Source organism: Capra hircus, chromosome 6 (genome assembly GCF_001704415.2).
Source record: "Capra hircus breed San Clemente chromosome 6, ASM170441v1, whole genome shotgun sequence".
Classification (NCBI taxonomy): domain Eukaryota; kingdom Metazoa; phylum Chordata; class Mammalia; order Artiodactyla; family Bovidae; genus Capra; species Capra hircus.
In genome coordinates, this window is record NC_030813.1 from 36,537,734 (window position 1) to 36,557,875 (window position 20,142).

Consider the following 20,142-nt stretch of genomic DNA (forward strand, 5'->3'; position numbering starts at 1 on the left):
CCAGCAGACACGGCTTTTATGTTGTTGCTGAAATGCATATTCTTTTTAGCGGCTGCTCTTCTATTCTTGCTTTATATCTTCTTGTTTATTTCTAGGCCCAAGATGTGGTCCTTATATGTCTTTTAACAGTGTATTTGTTCAGACAAACAGAGGAGGGTTCAGGGACCTCAGTCAGGTGTGTTTGGAGCAAGCTACCTTTCTAGAAATTTCCTGCAGAATATATCAGTAAACTGACCAGCAAAAGGATTAAGTTTAAGGAACCCTTTTCCTTCTCCAGTCGGGAGCCTTAGTGGCCTGAAATAGGGTGAATGTAAAGCCTGTGTCTGTAACCTCTTTCGTCACTTGATGAGCCTGCATTATTGTTAGCTGTTCTGGAAGTTATGGTGACCAGGAGGAAGGAGGGAGGAGGCAGGAGTTTTCCTCTGTGTTTGGTTAACATGCTTGCGTGCCATCCTTGCTTCTGTGTGGCCTCTGTGGTTGGGGTGGGTGGGCAGGCTCTGAAGTAAAGCAGCCAGTTGGACAAGAACTTTGGTTTGTTTCTGGTTTTCTGCCATGTAACCTGCCTATTAACACCTGTCGCAGGGTTCCCCCTCCAGCAAGCGGAGAAGCCCTTTGCTGCAGCCAATTATCGAGGGCGAAACTGCTTCCTTCTTCAAGGAGATAAAGGTGAAGACCTCCAGCTGCTAGCCGCCTGCTACACCTGCACCAGTGTCCCCCACGCCCCTCCCTGGACCGAAAGGCGCTGTGATTGCGCCCCCTGGTGACGGCTTCCTGCAACCTCCCCTAAAACTCCGTAGCTGCTTCTAACCAACTTCAAACAGTCCTCTTTATGTTTTAGGCCAGCTGATCTCCTTTGCTTCATTTCATTCCCTCACTGTTTTGTATTGCTGTTTGTTTGCTTTTGACTTTGCTTGTGGGGATCTGTCTTGTTTTACAATGTTTTTCGTTTTGTTTCCCCTCGTTGGAGGAATGGATTTTCTGTACTCTGAAATTTTGTCAAAATAACTCATTGGATAACTTTCTTTAAAAAAAAAAAAAAACTCATTTACTGAGTTTATAGAAAACACAAAATTAACAGAGGCAATATATGTAGCATGTGATAAAAAAAATAATGATTTTATAGACAAAAAACTTACTTTTCTTTGACAGATTTGCGGGTATAGTTTTACCCACTCTCCTCCGTCCTCTTGCTGTCCCCCCTGGCACATTTCATCCTTGGTGATAATTTCATAATCTGTTCTTGATCTATGAATGTAGGCTGTGACAAGCAGTTAACTAGAACATACGCTCTAATATTTTCCCCAGCAGTAATCAAGGATTGTATGCAGATAAACCTTGTCGTCAGTGGCTACTTTTTGCTCGAATGGGGGTACCCTCTGTGTCCAGAGAGTTGTAGAGATCTAACTGGCCTGGACTAGAATCAACCTCTCATATTTTTGTTTCTAGACAATTGAACACACTGACTGCCATACACAGGGCTCTAGAGATGAAAAGACAAAGATTTTTTTTTTAAATCAGTGATTGTTTTTTAGCAGTTAAGTCAGAAGGGGGAGTAAAACTCCAAGAAGTGAGTTTTACGAGTTTCACTTTTGTCATATTTCTTTGGCAGCCTCAATCCTGGGGTGTCATTTATTTAATGAACTTAGAAATTATTATTTCAAAATGTGGGGGCCTTGTTCGCATGAGAACCACTCCATTTTCTTGCCTGCTTCTTCCACTGTATTTGAGGTAGGGAACCAGAAGCTACAAAGCCATCTCTTCTCTTTACTTTGTTCCTTTTTTTTTTTTTTTTTTAACCTCTCAGGGGTCTTAACTACCTCATAGCCCTCACTTTAAGGTGTTAGACAATGATTGTGCTCCCTATCCATATTCTTTTCAACAGAACTTGTTTATAAAAAAATTCTGTAAATGTGAAATTTAGGCAAAGTTGCTCCCTTGTATCTTCAAAATTAGAGCCATTTTCTCACAATAAGACTTGATGTTAGTGAAATAAGACAAATTTTGTCTAGCTGATCGTTTCACACAAGAATTAAATCACCATAATTGAAGAAATGTGGGTGATTGTGTGTGTGAAAACCAGCATATTTCTCTTAGAAGCTTGAGCTAAACTGTTCCTAAATAAAAATGTGTTCTTTAACACATCCAAAATATGACACTTAATAATTACCTCATTAAACAAATGGTAGACAAATGAATCAAGCTCCTTTTAAAAGAGGATGTCCTTCCTAATCTTATCCTTAGCTTGGTTTATTTTTTTCACAACTATGTTTTGGCCATGGCTCTTCTGCTGGCCCTCATGATGGTCAAAATTTCAGATAATTTTGCAGTGATTACATTGCTCTTGAAAATAGTGTTGTCTTTAGTTCATTTTGTCCCAGTTGGCCATGTTTATCAGCATGAATTTGGATTGTATTTATTCTCAGCAGTTCTGATACATTTTAGAATTTGGTTGTTTGTATGTGCAGAGAAGGTTTATCTAAACTGTTTGAAAACTGTCCCTGGTTTTAAATGCTTATGGGAAGACACCAGCTGTGTGTGAAATAGCTAAAAACTAATTAGTTTTTATAACTACCATTTTTTAAATGATCAAAAACAATATGGTAATTATATAATATGTAATTTTAGAATGTATACATTTAATAACTATAAAATGTCATAATTAATGAAAATAATTATTATTGTATGACTTTCTGCTTAGGGGCTTAGTTTTCCCTCCAGAGCAATGTGGACTAAGCATACAGCTTCTTCCTTGAGAGCACTTCCATATTTATAGCCACCTGCCCTGCTCACTCCCACCAGCACCCTGTGAACACTCTTCCTCCAGGTTCTTCTTACTCTCGCTCGTGTGATATGGGCTCCAGACCTTCCCACAGTCCTGCGGCTCTGCTCTCTACACACACAGACCAGTCTGTCTGTATCCCTCTGAAAAACTGATACCCAGAACTGAATAGTATTCTAGTGGTTTAGCAGGGCAGTGGACCAAGGACCGACCCTGACCTTGATCTAGATGACTAAGGCTCCTCAGTTCTCCAAGTCCATGCCTGCGTGACTGTCAGCATGGCATGAGTTCATCTTAGTCTTCCTAGGGCAGGATGTCTCAACCTCAGTACTGTAAACATTTGTCCCAGATAACTCTTGGTTGTGGAGGGGTCTGGCCTCCTCCACCCCAGTCTAACAACCAAAAATGCCTCCAGACTTTGCCAAAAGTCCCATAGGGGGCAAACCTGCTCCCAGTTGAAAGCCATGGCCTGTGGCCCCATCTCAGTATTGATTTATGTAACGCCCAGCTTCCTTTTCCAAGGATTACTTAGTGTCCATACATCCAGGTTTTTTGTTTTGTAGTCTAATTATAGGACCTTAAAGTTTTCCAGTTTCTTAGTTTTCATTCTGTCCCAGACTTATGAAATAGATTACATCTAGGTTTTATATTCTAACACACTTACCCACTGTGTCATCTACACATTTAGTGACCATCTTTGGTGCCGTATCCAAGTGGTTGATAAATACTGAAAAGCCTGGGTCAGGTAAAGCCTCCTGGCGCGAGGCTTCCCTGCAGAGTCACATCAACATTGCAGCGGCTCTGCATAAATGTTCACAGGCAGCTTTCCTTTCACAATCATTGTCCCTCATTCTTTACTGAAATCCAGATATCCTGCCAATCCTATCAAAGAAGGAAAAACGGCTAGCTTTCCTGATTTGCATTCAAGAAACCGGTGTTAGTCACTGTTGATCACTGATTCTTTTTCAGTTGCTCATGTTATCTAGATGTTGATGCGTTCTAGAATCTACTCAGTATCCACAGCAACCTGGTGGTCTTCTAATCTGAAGATCCGTTTTGCTGTTTCTTTTTCCCTGTGTTTTCCACAGCTTACTGAGAATGGTTTTGTGTAGCTTTGTCTCCGGAAACATTGATTCTCTCTTCTGTGCAGGATGTAGTTTCCCTTTGTTGAGCTCTCTCAACACCTTGGAATCTGATTGGTAAAGCTTGGACCCCTGACTTCATTTCTTATCTGACTCGGGCAATGTAGGAGACCAGGGTTCGATCCCTGGGTTGGGAAGTTCCTCTGGAGAAGGGACTGTCAGTCCACTCTAGTATTTGTGCCTGGAGAATCCCATGGACACAGAAGCCTGGCAGGCTACAGTCTGTAGGGTCGCAAAGAGTCAGACACAACTGAGCAACTAACACACATAACACACACACACACACATCACACACACACAACACACACACACACACTATACTCTTAATAGAAATTTGTATTTCTCTTTTAAAGCTGAATTACTGAAACAACAGGCATTTATTGAATGCCTTATACAGGCAGACATTGGCCGAGTTCGGGGACAGAAGTGAACGATGCCGGATCCCACCCTGTTTCCCTCTCCTGCCAGGGAAGGGAGGGGAAAGAGGCTAGCACTGTCCATGTGGCAGGTGTACCTGGCCAGGTACCCTACATGATTATCTCAATTGTTAGAAAAACAATGTAAATGGGACCTGCCACTTCCTTACAAAAAAAGAGAAACTTTTCAGCTATTAATGGAAAAGCCACTTTTACCCTGTAAATTTTAAAATGACTTTAATTTTTAGAAACTAGTAATGAAGCTTTTACTTCCATGGATCAAGAAAAGAGACTGAAGATCCAAAGTGACAGCAGAAAGAATCTAGGAAGGCCACCTAGTTTTTGCCAACTTTACCTTCATGTCTTCATAACAGTAGTTTCACTGTAGCTGTGTAACAGTCCTTTTCTTTTGCCTGTTTGTTTATTCATTCACATGATTTCAGAGGCACCACCGTAAACATACCAAATTCTATGATAAGAGAATCACCACGCACAGTTTGAATCGTGTACTTTGCCATGAGCAGTGGCTCCCCCTGACAGCCATTGGCTGCATGGGCCTTAAGCCACTCAGTTTACCTAACAACTGATGTTAGGATCCTGTTGTTCATGTAGCTGAATGCCTAACCAATTTCTTTAATTTCTCAAGATATTCTTTTCTGGTCTGACTGTACATTTTGACAGTGAATTATTTCCTTTAAGAGCTCTCTTTCAGACTCTGACATCATTTCTTAGACTCACGTAGCTTTAAATTGACACCAACATATTGTCATTTGACCTCATTTTTCTAACCACATTTTTATCAAGGTAGAGAATATCACATTTTTCTTAAGAGTCTTGGATGCTGAAAAATACAGCTGTGGCCCTTAGAAATTCTTTGAAAAAGAAATGTTTCATGAGCCCAGTAATGGAAAGGTAAATGTTTTGATCTTCTCAAAAGTTTCCTAAAATTTTGTTAATCAAGCAACCACAAATATTTCATAACCTCACCTTTTATATAGAAAGGATGCATTGTTGAATTTCTGAAATTCTTCCTAGCTTAATAAAAATAATTGAGACACATAAGTAGTGAAATCTTTAAAGCACTGATTTCTGCTGGTGAATTTTAGTATGTATTGTCACAATGCTGAGAATTTTTAGATTCGTTTGCTTCATTTGATTTTGAGTATAAATTCTGATGGTTTTTTTCCTTCCTACCCTCGGTCTTAACAATTAACAACTGTTAATTGTACTGTATACTAATTTTTTATAGTTTTTTTCTCCCCATTGAGTAGCTGTGTTTAGTGTTTGTCTTAATTTCTGTGTACATATAGATATTCAATAGCATATCCATCATGTGCATATGTGTTGCTAAACATAGATATGTAGAAGAAACTGTATGGGGTCTGGATAATCAAATGACTCTGAAATGATACTAGTAATGAAAGAGGGCCTAAAAAAGTCACCAGATTTTTATTAGGGTTGCTGTGTATCTCCAGGAAGAAGAGGAGGGTTCTGAAGATGATAACTACACGAAGCCAGACTTCATGGTCACCCTGAAAACCGATTTCAGCGCACGTTGCTTTCTGGACCAATTTGAAGATGACGCTGATGGTTTCATTTCCCCAATGGATGATAAAATACCATCAAAATGCAGCCAGGACACCGGACTTTCAAATCTCCATGCTGCTTCAATGTATGTTGTTTTGGTGGTGTTATTAGAATGTTATGATGAAAATAATTTTCTGAAATACTATTTTACCCTTTGTACTTAATGGCAAAACATAAATGACTTGCCTAGGGTGTATCTCTATGGATGAAACAGAGTTTGTTTGTTTATTTAACTCCTGGCTCAGTGTTTTTAGAAGCTTCATCCCATGTTATCTGGGGGAGCATCTGAGATCTTGCTTAAACAAGGGGAAGGTCTCTTGTAAGGGACCTGTTTCAGTGTGTCACAGCTCGCCATTTAATACACCCCGAGTACAGATGGCATTCTTTCTTTCAAAGCAAAACATAACAGAGTGCCCTGGGATTTCACAAGCCTGAAGAATTTATATGTAGCAGAAGCTTTGGCATCCATTTCTGTGACCCATAGCTCCCTCAACAGCTCCTGCATGTATGCGCTTTTCCCATTCTCTACCACCCCTATCTAGTTGCACAATCACTATATTTATAACAATTCAGATTTAACTCAATTTTCTTGAAATTTTTCTGCCCCTCTTAGACCGGAACTCTTGGAACACCTTCAGGAAATGAGAGAAGAAAAGAAAAGGATTCGAAAGAAACTTCGTGATTTTGAAGACAATTTTTTCAGGCAAAATGGAAGGTCAGTGCGTGTGTCTTTCTTCCCCTCCTCCTCCTCACGTGCAGCCCTCTTTTTCCTCCGTCACGTCTGTGCAAAGCCTCCCACCTGGGAACCACCCTCCCTGCTTCCTATAACCTGGGCCTTGGCTGTGTGCCCAGGGCTCCTTCAAGGTTTACTGGGAGATGGTGAGGTGTGTGTGGTCCTTCAGGAGGAAACGCTCCTTGGCTAATATCCAAGACTGACACAGATTCAGCTGACATCTCTAAAACTAACCTGTCACATCAAATTCTAATCTAAGAGGAGCAGCGTAAAGCTAAGTTTCTAGTGGACAGCACTGGTTTTGATTTCTGTTTTTGTTTTTTTTAACCTTAATAAACTTGAAGGAGGAATAAGGAAAAGGGGAACTCTAGATCTTGCTGTTTTTTAAGCTCATTTTAAAAGCCAAGTTGTCAAGTCATGAGAAATACACCAGGAAGCGGCCTGATTGATAGGGTACCAGTGAGTTTTAAGACGTAATGATGTTATCGTCGTCATAGAGCCTTATGCTGAGGGATAGTCTTCTGTGTTTGCAAAAGTGACCACACACAGAATGTGTTACTCGGGTCACAGCAGAAGACAGGGTAGAACAGAGAATAGGTTTCCTTCTCTTACACTGCAGCTGAGTTTATCATTTTAAACTGTTTTATTGTAATCCAAATTATTTAAACAGTATAAATACAGTTTCTCTTTAAGTCCCCTTTCATAATTCTCAAAGGAATTGGAAAATAAAAATACCATAAAAATTAATTTTAACATTTAAAATTTCCTATATTTCTGTTGATTTCAATTATTGTGTAAATTTATTTTAGGATTTCTGACTTGGATCTGTCCTATAACGACTTTTCAATGAATTTTTATACCTAAATATCTGCTTTTCTTTTTCCGTGAATTGTCGGATATTTTTAAAAACGTAGATAAAATAAATAACATTCAAAATAATCGTGCATGCATGCATGCCATATTGCTCAGTCATTTTTTGCAGTTTCACTCTTTGCAACTCCTCTCTATCCATGGAATTTCCCAGTCAAGAACACTGGAGTGGGTTGCCATTTTCTTCTCCAGGGGATCGTCCCGACCCAGGGATCAAACCTATGTCTCCTGTGTCTCCTGCATTGCAGGCAAATTCTTTACCCACTGAGCCACTGGGGAAGTCCCAAAATAATATTCTAACACCAAAGACAAACCAAAGGATTAACATTTTGATTTGTTTCATTCCAGTCTTCTTTCCAAGCATATTTTTGGTTTGTCTGTTTTATTTTTTCCATATATTTATAATCGCATTATGCACAGACATCCTATAATTATGTAACTTGCGCACATTTTAAGAAAATTGAATTGATGGGAATCAATAACTATCATACAAGTTTAGAACCATCAGGGACTTCAGATTTCAGGGTGTGATTCATATCTGACACTAATGAACCCTCTCAAAGGGCATGTCTGGGGTTGAGGTCACACACCCCCTTTCCCTTCCCTGCCCTCTTCTGGGAGTCATCCAGGATCCTTCCTTGAGCAGGCAGAACAGGAATAAAATCAGTTCACCGAGCAAAATTAATGAACCCCAAGCTATCCCGTTTCCCATTTTTGCTCTTGAATAAGAAGGAAAGGAAGCCTGGTGTTTGAATGTCTGACGTGTACATTTCCAAGTGAGATGAGAAGCAGGGCAGCACCACACAGTGGCTGAGGATGTGGGGAAGGGCAGCACTTCTTCACGTCCTCCTGCGGGTTGTATTAATATTAGATCACAGATGCTCACCCTGTAATCAGCTCTCAATTATAGTCCTTGTGCATGTAAAAGTATACATATAAAATTACTCAGTAACATTTAAAGGCTTATTAGTATTCTCTGATCCAATTGCTGAATTCCAAGACTGATTTTTATAATAAGTAGGAGTATTAACTATTTTTTTGAGTATACCAATTACTAATTAGAAATTGAATGGTTCATTAGGTGAAGTATATAAAAATGAGAAAGCATTAAGTATAAATAAAGGCTTTCAGTATATGGAGACTCTTAGTGTGAATTTACATGTAGCCATAACAGAGAGAGTTTCTACGTTTCTTAGTCCATCCTGTCTTTCTTCAAGATGCCAGAGTAACTCTAAAACTCAGTTGCATGGTGCCATGTGGGGACACTGTCTTTCACTGCTTGTCTAAACACAGCTCCAGTCTTGACACCAGTGATGCTTGGCAACGCTGATTCTGTGGGGCGATAAACTTTCCACATGATGATAACTCACCCGATAAACAGTATCCTCTAGGAAAGACACCGCCTGATCATTAGCCCCTTTTCTCTTTGTTTCCATTAGAAATGTCCAGAAGGAAGACCGCACTCCAATGGCCGAAGAATACACCGAGTATAAGCACATTAAGGCAAAACTGAGGCTCTTGGAGGTGCTCATCAGCAAGAGAGACACTGATTCCAAGTCCATGTGAGGAGTCAGCCCCATCCGAGCAAGGGGGTGGGGGGAACGCAAGGGGAATGTCCCCCCTCCCCCCGCCTCTCCTGGTAAATAGCAGCTGGGCAGAAACTGGAAGGCAGCCTTGGAGCTGGACCTGCGCCCTCCTGCCTGCAGGCCCTGGGGGTCAGCCCGTTTCCATTGCCTGCTTGGAAACCATCTAGGTGGAAGGAAGCCACCTACCCCCACGCCAAAATTTTGCAAGGGAAAATCAAGATCTCTGCACACCCGTGTGCACACAGACACACACATACACTGCAGTGGAAGCTTGCTGACACTGGCAGCGATGAATCACTACATGAAGACGCACTCATCTACAGAGGATGTACACTGTTCTTCCTTGGATAACTGGGAAACAGCATTCTCTGTCTAACTGTGACGGTAACAAGCTCAGGGCTTCCTCTGGAGCAAGCGTGCCGTGCACACTTGTGTTCTCTGTGGGCCCCGTCCAGTGGGAGCCTGCGTCAGAGCCCTGTTTGCTGCCTCGGCCATTCTTGTGACCTTTCCACGGAGCCACGCCTCTCCCCACTTGTGTGAATTGCTTCTCCTTCAGCTCTCGGGTAGATGGAAGCTGCACCCGCCTGGGATAGCAGCGCAGTCCTCTCTCTGATGTTGTATTTCTTCGAGACATCCTCAGATGATCGAGAACTGCTCCCTGACCGGGGCTGGACCATCAGCAGAGGACAGATGGGATAGAGAAGTAGCTAATATCCGTGCTGATTTTTCAGTTAGGCAGCAGTGAAGAGAATTCTTTCCTGAACGTTGACTACACTTATCAGCTTCAGAATTTATCATCAAACACTTAAGCAGGAGGAAGGCCAACAGTCTGTTTGGTTTGGTTTTGGCTCTAGCTAGACAAAAGGGTCTTGCTTGATTCCTAGCTTAAGTGTAGGGGATCATGAGAGAGAAAGAGCCTGTATTTTAAACCTTCTGTGTACTTATCAGAGTTTAAATTTTTTTTTTTAAGTAAACCTGCACTAAAAATCTTTTCTAACTGAAGGATAAGTGTAGCCCTCAGAGCACAGCCCAAGGCAGAACCTAAATCACACGTTTTCAAGATCCTGTATAAAGAGAAAATAATGGTGTGTGGCCAGTTACAATGATAGTTTCTTCAAAGACGGTGTCGCAGAGCTATCTGTATTAGACATTTTGGAGGGACCAGGGAATTTAAGACACCAAATCATCCATCACCTCAGTGTGCTGATGTTATCTGGTGATTGGTTAGTACTTTTTGACCTTCTGTGTCTGCACTAAGGAAAATGAGTTCTGCCTGTATATCCTAGCCCACCTCTGTGCTCTGGGAGGTTGAGCTCCAGTATCTGCCCACCAGCCACTGGTTGCCAAGAGAAGGTGTTTGAGCAGGCTCTGCCTTTTGAAGATTATGGTGCAGGGTGAACAAGACAGCAGAGGGTACCATTTTGTTTTCTTTAATAATAATAACAATGGAGAAAAGTCTTCCTGATCAGTTGTCACTTTCCAAGGTGGGTTCTTGAGAAACTGGTCAGATTAGGTTTGTAGCAGCATTTTCCATTTGAGGTAGTGGCTCTCTGTTGGTTAAAAATTGTTCAAGTTAGGAGTAGGGGGAAAATAGCTTTAAGTTTGCTCTTTAATCATCTAGAAGCACGAGCTGTATGTTGAAAGCACCCTGGTTTGATCCACACACTTAAAGACGGTACATAATCCTACAATATAGTTAGTTTGGTATTCTCTGCTCTACTGTTTACATTGCAGATTGCTATAATTTCAAGGAGTTATATTATAAATGAAATGATGCACTTTAGGATGTTTTCTATTTTTGAAATCTGAACATGAATCATTCACATGACCAAAAGTTGTATTTTTTAAAAGAAGTACATGTCTAGTTTGTCCTTTTTAAGTAATTACTCTCTCAAATAAGCTATAATATAAATCACATCATTACCAGTTAACTTTCAAAGCACATATGTCTGAGTATTGTTTTGAAAATACTAATATGCTACAAAACTTTCAAAGAGCAAAGGCTATATAAATGAGAAGTTACTAAATGTTTTGCAATCTGTTGTTTCTGCCAAAGGTAAATTAAGTAAAAGATTTATTCAGGAATCCCCTTTGAAATTTGTATGATTGAATAAAAGTAGACACCAAGTTAAAGTAAAATAAATTGTGTATGCAATGTCGTCTTTTCCTTTGTAGTTTATAATACACTTCCTAGAATGGTGCCCAAATTACGGGAGGGGAGTCCTGTTTTTACTAGACTCTATCTGGACACGTTAGTCAGTAGGTTCTGGCTCTGCCAGAAATGCTGGGGCAAATTTGTTTCCACAGCAACCGTTTCTGCAGCCTGGAGTCTCAAGGCCCTAGAGGCAGTGTCTTAATTGGCTTCATACAGAGTATACTGGACTGCAGTTTTCCCTTTGCTTTCTTGGGAATGTATATGTGTATTTATTAACACATGCCAACAAAATAAATGTCAAGGGTTATTTAATAACAATGATAAGTAAAAATAAAGCGTGAATAAACTTGATAGTACGATTGTAAGAATTAGAGATAGCAGAGACTTACAATTTTCCAAGCAGTTGCTTTTATTGTGTTTTAGTCTGGCGTAAACCTTGAGACAGATGTTTACGTGGGCTATGGTATCATTACTGCATTTCATCTTTGAAGCATTGAGGTTGATCTTACTTTTTAGACAGGTATGTGCAAGGTTTAGGATAATGGCCTGCTGTGAAGTGTTTCACAACCGGCAGAGTTTGTCTCGTGCCAGTACAAGAAAGTCTGCACCATCTCACTAATCTCTGATTCAAGTCACATTTCCCTGAAAGACCAAATCACATTTCAAACTGGAGAATTTTTTTAACTTGTTAGCTGTAATTCATTATGAGCTAGTAATTAGATTTCTTTGCTTTGGTTGCCTGTTTGCAGTCCAGTAATTATTATTCCGTGACAAGGCAGGGATGAGCAGTGCCTCTGTTTGTAACATCAGTGTGATCTGTGTTTTGTCTCATCCTGACGCAACGCTTGCGTGTGGCAGAAGAGCCTGAGGCAGGGTGTGCCTGCTCCCAGGCGTGGCATTTCTAGCCCAGGACAAACGCTTCAGGGCTGTGCTTCTGCCATAAACAAGGGCTGTGGCCAGCCACCTTGGAGCCCCCTGAGGGCTGGGCATCTATTAACGTGGTTGAGCTTAGAATTCCTCTTAAGGTGACGATTAAGGTCTATCATCAGAATCGAAGGGCAGCTGTAGTGCCAATTAAGTTTGTTCTTTCAGGAGCTGCCTAGCTCTCAGTAGACATAATTGGACCCTCTTTCCTGAACTGATCATAGGTTTACAAGGAAGATCAAAATTTAAAGTTTGTTGATTAATTTTTTAAGAGCTCTTAACCTGATTATGAAGATACCATCTCTCCTAAGGGTATATTTTTTAAGCATTTACACTTTATTACCTTTGGTGGTATATTTATAGCTGAATGCCATAAACGCTTAACTGCTTTGTGAAAATCTGATTGTAGTCTAAATTGGCTTTGATCTCAAGACAAGTATTCTTGACATATTGCTTCCCGAGAATTTTTCTTTTGAGGAGAAGAGAGGTGGTTTCTGCACCAAGACTAACACCTCTGTGATATTCTTTCATAATATCCATTTGGTTAAACCAATAGGGTGAGACAAAAGAAACCCATGGGTTTAGCAGAAGCCAGAATGTGCTTTCTTTTCCTTTGATTAATTCCTTTCCTTTATATTTTTTTCCCCACATGATCCTCAAAATCTACTGAAGAGTACCTTTTGTCAAAACATAGGCTAAACATATTTTCAAATCTGTAGGTACTGAACTTGCGCATCCTGGCACTTCTTCACAGGGTGGCTGGGTCGGCAAGCCCCAAAGATGGGTGTTCTACATGTCAGCCACTGCGCTGGGGCATTAGCGACTTTCCTGAGTAGAGGTCGCTGCCCTTGGAGGCATATATGCTCCTCCCCCATGATCCTTCATAACAGAAGTATGTGGATACACTGGGGTCAATTAACAGGTCCACACGGATATGTATCAAAATGAAATGTGTATATCTACCACTTCATATTGCTATGGAACTGCACTTACGTCTCTAGAGGATCTCATTTTGCCTGGAATCCAGCCAATCTGATCACATGCGCAGCTCAAGAAATCTGTTTGGCAGATCTGACTCTCAATCTGAAAGCATCTATATGATCATGAAAATCTCCAAGAGTGGATACAATTTTAGTAAATAACATGGGCCCAGAACAATGTTTACATGACATGTAAGCAGAAAGTCTTTGAAACTACCGTTGTTCCTTTTTTAAAATGTAAACTGAGTGAAATGTTATGTACATTTTTGAAGTACATGACTGTATTTTGTATAAACGTAAATAAAATATTTTTAATTGTGAGTGTTCCGAATTTTTTGACAGCGAACCGTCCCGTGGGTGTGACCTTTCCCTCCAGAAAGGAATCAAGCTGCTCCCCTGAGCGCCTCAGAAGCCCACTGAAGATTAAGACGTGTTGTTCTGTCTCCATAGGAGGCACCAGAAGGTGAAGGAAACTGGGCACAAGCAAGACATGCCCGTGATGGTCAGGGGGAAAATGGGCTTGTGCTCTGCTCAACTGCCTTTCAAATCCATGGGAGGGGGGCTGAAGGGATGCAGAAAGAAAGGCACTTAAAGTCATGTAAGTATATCTCCGAAGTCTAGGAGGCCATCACAGGCAAATAGAGGAGCCATTCACTCCTCTGAAGCTAATGAGGCCAGGAAACGGTGACACGGGAGAAAAGGCACATTGCAGTCGTGTGAGGTGAGTAGCTGGCGGTCAGTGGAGGTTAGGCCTGCAGGTATCCTTTAGGCTGCACGAGTTATAGACACTCTAAGTGACTCAAGTACACATTTAAAACATACTAAACCTGTTTTTTTGTTTTTTTTTTAATTAAGGCTTGGCGTAAGGACCTTGTCAGGGTACTGACGCCAGGATTTGAATTGAGATGTGACTCGGGAGCAGGAAAGGGGCAGCGCTGCTGATGGAGCAATGGCGTGGCATTCTGCCTCAGTTAAACCTCACCCTGAGTAATTCACCTTTTGAAACCGAAGTGGCAGGCAGTATATAGCGACCATCCCATTTTCTTAAATCCTGTTTTGACGAGGACCCTGTGAGGGCCCAGAAAGTGATGCTGGTCCAAGTACGCCAGCTGCTGCAGCCTGTTATAAAACCGAAGGTCCTCCACTCTGCCTCGCCCGGCTCCGCTGGAAATGTTTTCGCTCCTGATCCTGTCCGTTTGTAGCACCGTGGGCAACCTGAATGGGAATTTCAGAACAGGGACCAACAGAGGTAGGCTGGGGGAGAGGGACAGTCCTTATCAGGCCTCTTGAAGGCCTCATTATTACCTCTTCTAGAAATGGATTCTGAATTTTGCAAGACAAATATATCAGGGTTATCCCTAAGCTGGGTCAGCTCATCAAGGCTATAAATACACAGCTGAGTTTCATATTCAGTAGAAGCCAAAAGTCAAAATTCCCAAACGTGTTTTTAGAATGCTGGCTGGCAGGCCAACAATTGGGATTTGGCAGGAACTGGGCTTGTTGACAACTTGCTTCTCACTGTTCCTCTCCATCAAAAAGGCTTGTGTCACAGGAGAGATCCTAGTGTTCAGCATCTTCCAGAGAACACGGCCCAATGCAAAACACAGCAAGAACCAACTCCAAGACCTAAGGACTTAAATTTCTCAGCTGGGCCTTTGTGTGCATCTATTATTTGTTACTGTGAATTCTGAAACTCATACTCTTCCACATTTGAATCTTTAAATTTCTCAAAAACAATTTAAAGTTGCTGAGAAATCCTTGTCATGCTTCTGGTTCTATAGCAGTGAGTATTTCTTGGTAAGATATTCTGAGATATTGTTATCTTTCTGCAACTATTTTTTATTGAAGTATAGTTGATTTACAGTGTTTTGAGTGTACAGCAAAGCGATTCAGTTTTATATCTATATATGCACACACACTTTTTCAGATTCTTTTCCATGATAGTTTATTATAAGATATGGAATGTGCTATATAGTAGGACCTTGATTATTTTACTTTCAAAGAACTTTAAATTCCTGGACAAGATTAGAGGAAGGGGCCGGGGGGAACACAGGAAGAGAGTGAATGGTATGTTTCTCTCTGGTAGCAGAGGGCAGGGGTTCTCAAATTGGTCAGGGGTCTTTAATACAGTAGCCCTGCAGGAGCTGGCAATCTTCATTTTCTGACAAGCTTCCAGGTGCTGCAATGCTACTGGGCCAAAGCCTGCACATTAAGTAGAGGGTGCAGATGACATCCTGGGTATTTGCAGGAATGAGCGGCTCCGATCAATTCAAAATCCTGAGTTGACAGAGACGGCACACGACAGTCCCAGTGGAGACAAAATGCTGCCTGATGCGTAAGGTCCAGACTGCAGACAGATGGCCCAGCTCTGCAACTTGGGCACCTTCCTTACCCTCCCTGTCTCTGTTTCTTTACCTTAAAAGAAAATGGGAATAACTGTAGTACCTCCTTATTGTGGTTATTATGGGAATTTACTTGGATGAGCATAAAATGAGCCCACCACGTGGGCTATTATCATCAGCATTAAGACAAAGATTCTTTGTGGGCTGAAGTCCAAACAGACATTTTGAATCACTACAAAAAAGGAATTGTATTTTCTCCCCACTACCACCCTCCTCTTCACCCTCTGGTCCCATGTTTGTATTTAGTCAGCAACAGAGGCTCATATCCAGCACTTTAAGCACAAGTCAGTGCTAACCAGTGAGCAAGATTTTATGTGAGCACTGACCCATTCTCTTGGTAGGGAAAGTAAAATTCTGATTCTTCTCAAGCAATTTGCATCAAAACCTGAGTGCAGCTTTCTCCAAGAGACTTTTGCTTGCTAAATCCCTTTCCTCTCAGAGCAGGGCAACCCCTCTAAGTCTGCTTCTCCCGACTGGAGAGGTGGGAGGTCCCTGCCTGCTCAGACATGTCAAAAGAATTAACTGAGATGACAGTGCCTGTGTCCTGCACAGGAAAGGGACAGAATAACCTTGGAAATAATTTTCTCCAAGAGAAAATTATTTCTCTTTCTCCAAGAGACTTTTGCTTGCTAAATCTCTTTCCTCTCAGAGCAGGGCAACCCCTCTAAGTCTGCTTCTCCCGACTGGAGACTGTGGGAGGTCCCTGCCTGCTCAGACATGTCAAAAGAATTAACTGAGATGACAGTGCCTGTGTCCTGCACAGGAAAGGGACAGAATAACCTTGGAAATAATTTCTAGGTCAGCTGGTGTCCTGAAATTTCTGTCTCAGGGTGTATTTTTAAACAACTAAAAATGAAGCATACCCCAGGGAGGAGAGTTGCTCCGATTTCGGCAAGCTCCTAACCAACATGAGTATCACCAAGCCTGTGAGCAAGGATGAGACTAGGAGAGGGCCTGGGGCCGTCTTCCATTCCTTCATCAGCCCCAGGGTGGAAGGCTAGGGGTGCAGGGAGTGGAGGTACCCCCAGCTCAGGCCAGCAACAGAGCAAGCTGTGGGTTCAAATGACCTTCCGCTCTCACTGAATGAAGCCCTGCCCCCCATTAACTCAAATTTAGAAACTCCAGGTCTCCTCTCTGAACAGACTGCCAGACTTGAACTTGAGAGCCCTTGAGCACAAAAGGGTCAAGAGACCGGTTTTCAACAACAAGAAGCCTTTAGCAGTGGCAGACTCGTTCCTCTGGGACCACAAGCCAGTACCTAGTTGGCACTTGCTGTTGACCTTCGTTCTCAAGAGCTCTGGCCTCTTATGACACCAGAGGGACAGGGGTTGTTTCTGAAGCTGCTTTAGTGTTTGCCTTTATCTGAGAAGTGTGTGTGTTTTAGATCTTATTTAATTTCTCAGGAAGTTCAACATCAACAGGAGCTGAATCAATAATTCCTAGAGATTGTATCCAGCTGCCCGAGGATTAGGCCCAGGAAAATCAGCTTTTAAAAGATCTGAAGATCGTGTGATTGTGCACCCTGCCCAGCATCTGGCCACTCTTGGAAGAAAAAAAAAAAAAAGCTGACGTCTGAACTAATTTTCTCCATGCCACACATAACTCAGGGGTACACACTCCATTACTTTTATAAGGAAATAAAGCGCCAAAGCCTGGATCAGCTAATCTGTGGGAGAGACTGTTATTAATAGAGATGCAAAGAATCTTCCCATAGTGGGTAGACGCCTCCTCCAGCTCCTGCGCTGTTGCATATCCTGGTTTCTTGCTCCACGAGTGAGGTTGAGCAGTCTCTCTTGACCTGGGTTGTAAAGGCGTGCTGGTAGCATCTAACTGGAGAATTCCCTTGTCTCACCCTCAGGAGAGTTTTCATCTTTTCTGAAGACATGAGGACCTGCTGTCTTCCTTACCACAAGCTCCTCCTCAGCTTTGTGAGATACTGTTCCCCAAGGTGAGTCTGCAGGTGGAGCCTGCCAATGGGCTCCTACCAGTGCTGCAGAAAGGCATCTCTTAAAAATGAAGACATTCACAAACCAGAAGACTCATGACTCAAACTAAGTAGTACAAAGGCAACATGGGGATCGTGTCCTTAGAGATTCCAGACAACTGGTTTAAAATCTCCTTGGCTTCATTTTTAAGAGCCAAAGAAAACCAGAGACAGCAAATACTGACATTTCTTTTTGAGAGGAAATGATAAAATCCTGCATGCCAGCCTTGATTTTATTTGCTTTCTCTTCTACGTTTGACCCTAACACAAAATATTCTATTCATTGAGTTGTACCTCAAATCTGTTTTGATATTCTGTTGTGTGCCCTCCTCCATTCCACTTTTCTCTCCATCACCTGGTCAACTATGATTTGGCTATTTTTTCCTTTACTTTTTCCAGTTTTATTGAGATATGATTGACATTATATAAGTTTAAGATGTACAACAGGTGGATTTGAAGAGCTAATTTATCATAAAACAGTCACCATCATAATAGCATTAGCTAACACCTCCATCATGTCACGTAACTATCATTTTTCTTTGTAGTTAGAACATTCAAGATCTACTCTCTTAGCAACATGCAAGTATATAGTACACTATTATAAACTATAACCACTATGCTGTTCATTTGATTCCCAGAATGTATTCGTCTTATAACTGGAAGTTTGACCAACAAGTCCCCTTTCGCCTCACTCTCCAGCCCCTGGTAACTACCTTTCTATTCTGCTCCTATGGGTTAGGCTTTTTAGATTCTACATATAAGTGAGATTTGTGACTTATTTTACCTAGCATAATACTTTCAAGGTCCATCCATGTTGTTACAAACAGCAAGATTTTCTTCTTATAAATAATACTCCACTGTGTATATACACCACAGTTTCTTTCTCCATTCATCCATTAACGGACCCATTGTTTCCATGTCTTGGCTGTTGTGAATAACGCAGCAGTGAACACGAGACTGCAGACATCTCTTCTCAAGATCCTGGTTATATTACACTTTGGGTATGTACCCCCAAGTGGGATTGCTGAATCACATGATAGTTCTATTTTTAATTTTTTAAGGAACCTTCATAATGTTTTCCATAGTGGTTATACCAATTTACATTCCCACCAACAATGCTCAAGGCTTCTCTTCTTTCCACATCCTCACCAACACTTATCTCTCGTCTTTTGGATAACAGCCACTTTAAAAAGCCTGAGATGATTATCTTCTTGTGGTTTTGATTTGCATTTCCCTAATGTTTAGCAATGTTGAGTACCTCTTCATGCACCTGTTGGCCATTTGTATGTCTTATTTGAAAATGTATTTATTGAGTTCTGCCTATTTTATAAGTCAGATTATTTGGTTACTTTTACTATTGAGTCAGATGAGTTCTTCATGTATTTACGTATTTTCCTTATGTATTTTGGACACTAACTTATCAGATATGATTCGAAGATATTTTCTCCCATTCCATAGTTTGCATTTTTAATTGTTGTTTCTTTTGCTGGGAAGAAGCTGTTTAGTTTGATATAATCACAATTATGTTGCGTTGCTACGAATTTGGTGTTATATCTCAAAATCATCACAAAAACCAATGTCAAGAAGCCTTTTCTCTGTGTTTTCTTCTAAGAGGTTTAGTTTCAGGTGTTGTGTTTATTAATTTTTGTGAATAATATAAGGTAGTTATAATGCATTGAGATATATGCAATCACATATATGCATTTCATTATGCATTTGGCCATCCAGTGCTACTAATACCCTTTGTTAAAGAGGCTAGTCTTTCCTCATTGAATATTCTTGGCTCCCTGTCAAATATTAATTAACCATATATTAAAGGTTTATCCTTTTTTATGCACTATGATGCTATGTTAATTACTATAGATTTGTAGGATAGCTTGAAATAGTTATTAGCTGTAATAGTATTATTTGAAACGAGAAGTGTGATCCCTCCAATGTATTCTTTTTTTCTCATGATGGCTTTGACTCTTTGGGATCTCCTTCGGTTCCATACAAATTTTAGGATTGTTTTTTCTATTTCTGCGAAAAATGCCATTGGGACTTTGGGAGGGATCACACTGAATCTATAGATGGCTTGGGGTTATATGGATATTTTTAACAATATTAACTCTTCTGAATCATGAACATAAGATATCTTTCCATTTCTTTGTCATATTTTTTTTTTTTTGTCAAAGTTGTATACCTCACAGTGTACATATCTTTCACCTCCTTGGCTAAGTTTATTCCTAAATATTTTATTGTTTTTGATGTTATGATGAAGGAGATTGTTTTCTTTTATCCTTTTTCAGATATTTCTTTGTTAGTATATAGAAACACACCTGATTTCTTTTTGTCTCCCACTATCTTAGTTTTTCAGTTTTTCAAACTTTAAATTTTTTATTTTGTATTGGGGTATAGCCAGTTAGCAATGTTGTGGTGAACAGCAAAGGGACTCGGCCATCCAAATACATGTATCCATTCGCCCTCAACCCCCCGCCCCCACCCACATCCAGGCTGACACATAACATTGAGCAGAGGTCCATTTGCTATACAACAGGGCCTTACGGGTTATCCACTTTGGATATAGCAGTGTGTACGTGACGTT

General features: G+C 41.0%; 1 protein-coding gene across 11 annotated transcripts in view; it reads left to right on the forward strand.

Moving 5' to 3' along the window:
- FAM13A (family with sequence similarity 13 member A) overlaps window positions 1-13,493 on the forward strand; it is a 342,045-nt gene extending 328,552 nt beyond the window's left edge. For all 11 annotated transcript variants that reach the window (XM_013964541.2, XM_005681435.3, XM_005681436.3 and 8 more), the window contains 4 exons: window positions 583-666; window positions 5,813-6,009; window positions 6,538-6,639; window positions 8,967-13,493. In XM_013964541.2, the coding sequence (XP_013819995.2) occupies window positions 583-666; window positions 5,813-6,009; window positions 6,538-6,639; window positions 8,967-9,093 (510 nt within the window). In that variant the 3' untranslated portion in view covers window positions 9,094-13,493. The remainder of the gene's footprint in view (window positions 1-582; window positions 667-5,812; window positions 6,010-6,537; window positions 6,640-8,966) is intronic.